The sequence below is a fragment of the Python bivittatus genome, unplaced genomic scaffold, assembly GCF_059951505.1.
Source record: "Python bivittatus isolate LINGU-HERP-01145 unplaced genomic scaffold, Pbiv_v1 ctg000850_np1212, whole genome shotgun sequence".
Taxonomy (NCBI): domain Eukaryota; kingdom Metazoa; phylum Chordata; class Lepidosauria; order Squamata; family Pythonidae; genus Python; species Python bivittatus.
The window spans coordinates 60873059-60880883 of record NW_028277112.1 but is presented as its reverse complement, the minus strand read 5'-3'; the positions used below and the strand labels follow the sequence as shown (position 1 = coordinate 60880883).

The 7825-nt window shown below is 39.7% G+C and overlaps 1 protein-coding gene and 1 long non-coding RNA gene across 4 annotated transcripts in view; one reads left to right on the top strand and one right to left on the bottom strand.

Moving 5' to 3' along the window:
• Positions 1–1224: 1224 nt before the first annotated feature.
• Positions 1225–7825, top strand: part of SLC44A1 (solute carrier family 44 member 1) — an 82492-nt gene continuing 75891 nt past the window's right edge. For both annotated transcript variants that reach the window (XM_088130111.1, XM_088130110.1), the window contains exon 1: positions 1225–1616. In XM_088130111.1, coding sequence (XP_087986237.1) covers positions 1587–1616 — 30 coding nt within the window. In that variant the 5' untranslated portion in view covers positions 1225–1586. The remainder of the gene's footprint in view (positions 1617–7825) is intronic.
• The window catches only part of LOC148213857 (uncharacterized), a 30066-nt gene continuing 26117 nt past the window's right edge, over positions 3877–7825 (bottom strand). The window contains exon 3 of one of the 2 annotated variants that reach the window (XR_015793813.1): positions 3877–4129. This is a non-coding gene — a long non-coding RNA (uncharacterized LOC148213857). Of the gene's footprint in view, positions 4130–6832; positions 6960–7825 lie in introns of those variants that run through there. The other variant, XR_015793814.1, reaches the window with a different exon arrangement.

Sequence of the window (7825 nt, the reverse complement as noted above, 5' to 3'; positions counted from 1 at the left end):
ACACAATATATATATATATATATATATATATAGAGAGAGAGAGAGAGAGAGAGAGAGAGAGAGAGAGAGAGAGAGAGATTGTAGCAGTTTTGCTCTTTTATTCTTGGAATCCCTTCAGCCTAGAGCTGCTTCTTTTCTCCAGAAAATCTTTACACAATTGTATTATGCAACTGAGTTGTGCATGCAAGTGGAATGCATACATGTTCTTCCCATTTATGCTCGACTCCATTTCTCTCCCATCCTATGGAGCCCTCAGTCACATACTAGATGTTATCTCCATAGGAGAAGGCTCTATCAACTTGCTATACCTTCAATCCTTTTCTCAGCAAAAACCTTTTATCTTTATTTAATAATAGCTTATCTTTATTTTATTGTAAGTTCTTTGGTTGTTGTGAGCCACCCAGAGTCGGCTAGAGTCAGGCAGCATACAAGTTTAATCTTCATCATCATCATCCTCATCCTCACAAGAATATCCTTTCCAAAATGAAAGGAAACATGCTATGTTATACATGTAAGACATCTAATGTTTTAATTCACCAGAAACAGTAACTCTCTCTCCTTTTCAAACCTGGTCAATGGACGAATTATTCTGGCATATGCTTGTGTACGTATGTTTTCCCTATTCCTGCTTTTTCGGTTATTCCGCAGCTTTTCCATTCCAAGTATTAACAAGGGTGATATAAAGGCCATCATATGACCAAAAGATACAGATCTTTATGAAGGACAGGAAAAGGAAAGTGCCCAAGGTCACTCGGGGATTTAAATGAGTAAGAGCGATCAATAGAACAAGCCTTGGCTATCTACGCACAAGTAAATCCTATTGACTTGCCTGTGATTTATTCGTAGATAAACAGAGATACGGTTGCAGTTTAAATAATTAAGGCTTCTAAGTTTATGCGCTAATTACTTCGCTCTAACCTTCCCCTCGACTGAGAGTTAAGAAGGGGAAGTACGAAAGGGGGGTACGACCAACAAAAAGGCAAACCGGAAGCGAGCCGGGCTCTTCCAGCGCCGGGGACAGAGCCATGGAGGGTTTCCCTGACGGCAGCGCTAGCGAGTCCTTCGCCTGGACCGCAGTGCTTTCAGCGGGGAGGTCGGCGTCGCCCTGGCACCCTTCCTAATTCAGCTCGGCTCTCTCCCGCGACGCCTGCAACGGAGTTCCGGGTCTGTTTCTAGGTCGCGCGGCAGCCTGGTTGGCGGAGGCGAGCGAAGCGGAATCGCAGCGCGCCGGCCGCCTGCTGGGGGGCTGCTCCCGCTCTCCTTCCCCCGCCCCGTCCCTGGCCCCGCCCTCGGAGGCGCCGCGCGACGCTGCCGCTGGGATGCGGGTGGAGGGGTGAGGGACCAGGAGCCGCCGCCGCCGCCTCCTCAGCGAAGGGTGTCGAGGCGCCGCAGCGGACCGGAGCGGCGGTCTGAGCGAACGAGCGGCCCCCCAGCGGCGCGAGCAGCCCGTCCTCGTCCCCCTCCCTCCCTTCCTTCCTCCCCCGTCGCCTCGCTGCCGCCGTTGCCCTGGGGCCGGGCGGGCGACCGAGAGATCGCGGCGCTTGGATGCCTGGAGCTCGCGACAGAGACCTAGCCCCGAGCCCGCCATGGGCTGCTGCGGGAGCGCCGCCTCGCAGGTAAGCGCGGGAGAGTGGGATCCCCTGGCGCTCTTGACGCCCCCCCCCCCGCCCCAGCCCGCTTGCTCTGCTGGCTTCCTTTTCCAGGCGCGGGGCTTCTCCTCCCGGGTGTCTCCTCTCGGTGCAAGAGGCACCCCGTTTACCTCCCGCCCGAGTTGCCCCTTGGCTGGTTTTGTTTATCCGGATTTTCCTTTATTCCCGCCTCCTTCCTGCGGGCTGCAGCAACTTACGCGACCCAAACTAAATTGTTTGGGAAAAAGTGCCCCGGACTTCCTGAACCACCATCCCCTTCCTTATCTGCTCCCCCTCACGTTGGCTTCTCTGCTCTGAGCCGGCTCCCCGGTTGCAGTCCGGAATCGAGCACAGCGTATGGGTCGGATTGCTACCGCCGCGGCGACCGTCATTTATTGGATAAAGGTATCGCTTGTAGGCTCTGCTTAAGGAACGGTGAGATAGAAAACGGTGTGACAAAAAATATGATACAATTAGCAAAAACGTTAGGAAAGCATTTGTCCTGCAACCTCTTGTTTGGGGTTCTTTTTAAAAAAATTTTTTAATAATTAGTAAGAGGAATATGACAGCCATCAGCTTTCTTCAGCATCCTTCCCATCTCTGGTGTTAGCTTTTGGCATCCCAGTCTCTGCTCAGTTCTTTGTCCTTCATAGAACCAGAATCTTAACTTTTATTGGCCTGTTGCTTGCTCGTTCTGCACTTGGTTTTCCTCGGGGTGTGGAATCTTAGAACATCTTTTGCCCCATGGAAATCCCCTCATTTGAAATGCCCTATTTTGAATATGCTTTAGGATATTTAGGGTACCTTTTGTTTTTCTCCTTCCCAATCTTCTGCTCCTTGATTGTTTTCTACAATAACGCCCTTGTATATGTCTTGTTATCATTTCTGCAAGTGTAAAAATGATGAAGATGACAAATCCACAATCCATATCTGTCTCTTCTTTAATTGGGCAAATCTACTTCCAAATCTGTCTTTCATCTATATCCTACAATTCCTTTGAGTTCAATATGACCTATGTGATTTGACCTTTTGTTATCTTTGCAAAAGTGTCTAATGAGTAGGCTAGAGCTGTATCCCAGTCAGGATTTCCTACATCCAGGTCAAATATTTCAGTTCCTGTATCATATTGCTATCTTCCAATATTCAGTTGTCTATCTTTTATCTGTACCCAAGAACTCAGGAGGGATTATCCTTTAATAATCTTTATGCGTGTGTGTGTGTGTGTAATTTTTGTAATAATTCTCTGCACAGTATAAGGATGGCGGTCGTAACACATTGATTTGATTAATTCTTATGTGTTTGTTGGGTGGGGCAATTCATAATTTTGTTTTGATCTGTTATGAGAATGGAATTTGTTGAAATGTCCCATTTGAAGCCCCTAATCCCTAATGTTTTCATTCTCAAAGTAGAGTTGTTCCAACCTCAGAATACTCAAAACAGTCCATTTTGTGCTCAAAACAATTTCTCACTTGAAGCAGGACAGTCATGAAATGTCACACTTGACCAAGTTCAAAACAAATATTTTGCACAACCCTATTCTTAATTTGGATTAGTATTTAGGCACAAATGGTTAGAAAGGCACCAAGAACCTTTCCAGGAGGAGTAATCTCAAGTAAAAGAATTATATTTGCATGTATGTTCTCTGAGTCTTCCAAGTGTTTTTGCAGTGTTATACAGTGTTTTACTGAACTATGGGAAGTTTTCTTTCTCCAATGATAGGCATAGTTAATTTGTTTCAGTTGTCTTCAGGCTACTTTCTCTTTTTCTGTGTCTTTCTGAGTAAAAGGCAATTTGTCAGTGTTCTATCTCTCCCACCATCAATATTTGTTTATTTTTTCTTCAGACTAGCATCTTTCTTTAGGCTATAGAGAGAAACTTGAATCCAGAGATGGGACTGATAGCTTATTACATTAAAAAAAAACATGTATTTGTGTGAACTTAAGGCTGTGGTTGGAAACTATATGTATAGTAAATATTCCACGTGCCAAATTTTGGAGTTTTAGACATATAATTAATCACTATCATGATCACTACATTGTTTTCTGATCTGTGCATTGATCTTTATTAGAATGGGTGTATATGAGGGGGAGCAGATCATCCCTGACGTTAAAGTCAAGCCATTGTGGTAGATCATACTCTTATCTATTCCTTCTTATTAGTTCAGACCTCTTATTTTGATGACTGAACAAATGAGAACTAGTCAGTAGTTTTTGAATTTGGTACCAAATATACCTGTCCTTTATTTCATTTCATCTTTGTCAAAATGTCTGTTGAAATATTTTTGCCTTTCTCTTGCTATTATTTGTTTGATTTTTCTGAAACAAATTGCTTGCATTAGTGTCCATTACATAGTGTTCATGTACTTCAGTAATGAGGCTGTGCATTCTGTGGTTTTGGAGTTTGCAAATCTGTAGACAGTCATGCCATGTGGCAGCAGCAGATAATGAGCCATTAGATGGGTTTTTGGTTCTGTTCACCTCCATAACTCTGTATTGAGATGACTGAAAAACAGCTATGGATTAGTTAGTCAGCTTTAACAAATTCTTGATGACTGCTGAAACATAGCCTCAATTGTTCAGACTGTGTATTATATTTTCTGATTTTTTTCACATTCTTTACTGACTTACCAGCTTATCAACACATTGGGTTTTCTTTTCTTGTGGAGCTTTCACTTCAGGTTGAATCCACTCTGTCTTTTGACCTATTTGCCAATGCCACTTTTGTCAAATTGCTAGATTTTTCTTACTTCAATCATCAATGTTTTTCTTTACATCTACTCTGTGCATTCACTAATAATAACTGCATTCAGTTCAATCCTTGTGCTTATTACAAAGCTCTCCTGCTGTTTTGCAGGTAGAATATACAGTATCAGTTCTGTCTTTAACCTTTGGTTCATATGTTCTGTCTCCAAATTATTTTTCTCTTTTTCTTTATGCTCCCTTCCTTCAGTGTTCCATATATATTAACCTTGAGTATAGAGGGCATAGCAGACTTTTAAAAAAGTCCTTATCCTGGTTTGGATTCAAATACTTAAAAATATTATCTATAGCCAAATTTAATGAGTAGTGGGAAAATGTAGGAAAAATTGCTATTGCATCTGGAGCAATATTCATACAATCTCCTAATAGTCCGTATCTTTTCATGTAAAGCATTTTAATAATTATCTGATAGAAATACTGTTTTTATGTTTGTTTTTTCCTAGCTCTTTAACTGTAAACTGCATCCTGCTGTTATTTTTTTAATCCAGCTTCATTTGAAACATTTTCTATCCCACTCAGTTCATTCTGTTGAAATTCATATGAAACCTGCATTTCAGTCAAGTTTTACTGATGCTGTTTTGTTTTTCTAGTTCGCAAAATCCTTTTAGAAGTAAATCAGTTTGCTCTTTAAGTTTCCATGGCTGGATTTCTTTTTCTATAGTCATATGATCTTTAACAATTTATTTTAAGTTTTATACCTTGTTTATATGTTGATTCTTAAAAATTCTGTTTTTAATTTAAACTTTTGTTCATAATCTCCTTGAATATTTAAATCACTGCTCCAATAAAAATTCTGAATTTGAGCAGGGGATGGGATGGGAAGATACTTTGTGTAGAAAGGCAGCATATAAATAAAACACATATCTTTTTATTCACCTGTACTATCACTAGACTTGTTCCCTTCATTTCCTGAAAATGACATTCTTAATGCAATCATTTCACCCTTGCAGCAATATATTTATAATGACTAAAAAGAAAGGGAAGGTTCAAGCCGGTCTGAAAGCAACAGTCTTTACTCTCAGAGTATATTTAATTGTTAGGCAGAAAAACTCAGCATATAAATGAATTAATTTAGTCATTGAAGAAGAGACACACCTTGAAGAGCTTAAAGGGGTAAAGTATAGCTATAAATCTGATTCTCCTTCCCTGAAGACCAGGCACTTGTTCCAGGATTGTTCGGTTTGTGGAGAAATTTTGTCTGGGACAAAATTATATGAAGCAGAATACTCAGGAGTCCTTAATTTTGTGGGCCCCATGAGAACATTTGGAATATTGAGTGCATGATACTTTCTCAAAATGGTTGTGATATGGGTGTCACCAATCACAGAACACCAATATACCAGAGCAGCACTCACCCTTCAGTTTATTTGTTAAGAATATTTTTTGTGAGACCCAGAGGCATTGTTGGAATTACAGGCCATGTTTGAAGTTGATGCTTTGCTCTGTTGTTGTGGTTGTTGTTTTTGTTTAATTAAGAGACTAAAAAATCAGGAAGGATGGAGAGCTTAGTAGTGCCAAGGAACTTGTCAAAGGATGTACTGTCATCCCCCAATACCTCATTGGAGACTCAGATAATAGTTTATTATCATTGCCTAACCATTGGGATACTATTTGATTTAAGTTAACTAATTTAAGTCATATAGAGCTAACTTAAATCATGCAGAGCTTAAATCTATTTTTACATGAAATCACAATTATTTATGTGTTAAGTGGGGTGCATATGTCACATATCTTAATAGTTGCACACTTGCCTAAAGACTTTGAATGTGACACCTTTACAGCATAGGGCCATCAGGAGCAATGGAGGAATTAATTTATGTATCTGAAGCACCTGTTAATGTTTAAAGCTGTTCCATACAGAGAAAGGCTGCATAAACTTCCTTTATCCCATGTAATTAACAAATTGGAGATGTTTTTCCCAGTCTGGAACCTGGGAACTTCCTTTACTGGAGGGATTAAATGTGTGTGAGCATATACACAGTGTGTGTGCTCTGCTGTTGAAGTTCTTATTTTTCTCTTTGCTACTAATCTGTATTACTTAGTTTGCTCTGCCAGCTATTTATTTGACTCCTGCCACCTGAGGTTTAGGAGTAAAGATGGTAGAAACAGTGCAGTATGTGCAGGTCTGTGGATGCCAATATATTAGTTGAAAGTGATGGCAGCAATTGCCTCATGCTACAACTGGAAATACATGTTTGACTTACTTTTTAACTGCCTGAAAAATGACAAAGTCTATTATTATCTTAGCTGGGAATGACAATGTACAGAACACAGACTCTGTAGAACATTTGGGAAAGTATATATCTAACGAAGACTTGCTACGTGTGCTCAGTGGTGTTAGGTTTACTCAACAGATTTTTTTCTAACCATAAATTAACAAACTTATACAAACCATAGCTGTCCAAGACTCATGGCTAGCAATAAAATAACTGAATTTGTTATTTTCTGGAGTAAAAATTTCATGCAAAGCTTATGAAATGGCTGGATTTCTGACAGAAAGTATGCTTGTTTATTGGTTTGTCTATTCCTCTTCCGTTTTTGCTAGGAAGTTGACAGCGTCCAATTTTTGATTCTGAAATTGGAAATAAAACTGAACATGCAGAATTAATACTATAATAGCTGTATAGCTGTGCCTCTTCTCTAGGCTGTTATCAAGTATATTAGCTACACAGTGTACCATATGTCTGGCTCTTCAGGTAAATTGATAAGGATTTCTGATTCCTGATTATTTAACAAAGATTGTAGCAAAATGACCCCATCCATCATTATACTAAAAATTGAGAAGTCTTGAGGTAAGCGATACGTAGTGGGTTTTTATGTGATAAATTTAGTTCTTGTGCTCAGAAAATGAATTCTGCAGTTCAGAATTCTTAAACTGTAAATGTATAGAATAGTAAATAGTTCTTGAGATTTTAAAGTAAAAAACAGAAGCTATGTAGGGGTAAAATGGAAGATCTCTATGAATGTTGCTTGAGCTCTTTGGAGAAAAGGTTGAATATAAATCTAATAAATAGTGTTTCTAAAATCTACCCATAATTGGTCTAGACAATGAATAACTACAAAGGGTATTCAGAATTAAAGCAACTTATTGTATCTGCACTGAAAGCGTTGTTCTTTTCCAAAAGCTAATAGGATTTAATATAGCTTTTTCAAGTTATTTTCCTGACAGACCTGGATTTCCTTAGTCATTATATTTATAATGACAGGCTTTTCAGAAAAATAATATGCCAACTTCTTATTTTTATATAATAAAATTCATATATATAGTTATCATAGAATTATAGATTTAGAAGAAATCTTGGCAGTCTTCTAAGCCAACTCCCTGTCTAGAGCAGGAATCCTCAGATCATCCCAGACAAATGACTGTCCAAACTTGAAAAGCTCTAGTGATGGAACACCCATGACTTTAGGAGGTAGGCTGTTCCACTAATTAATAGC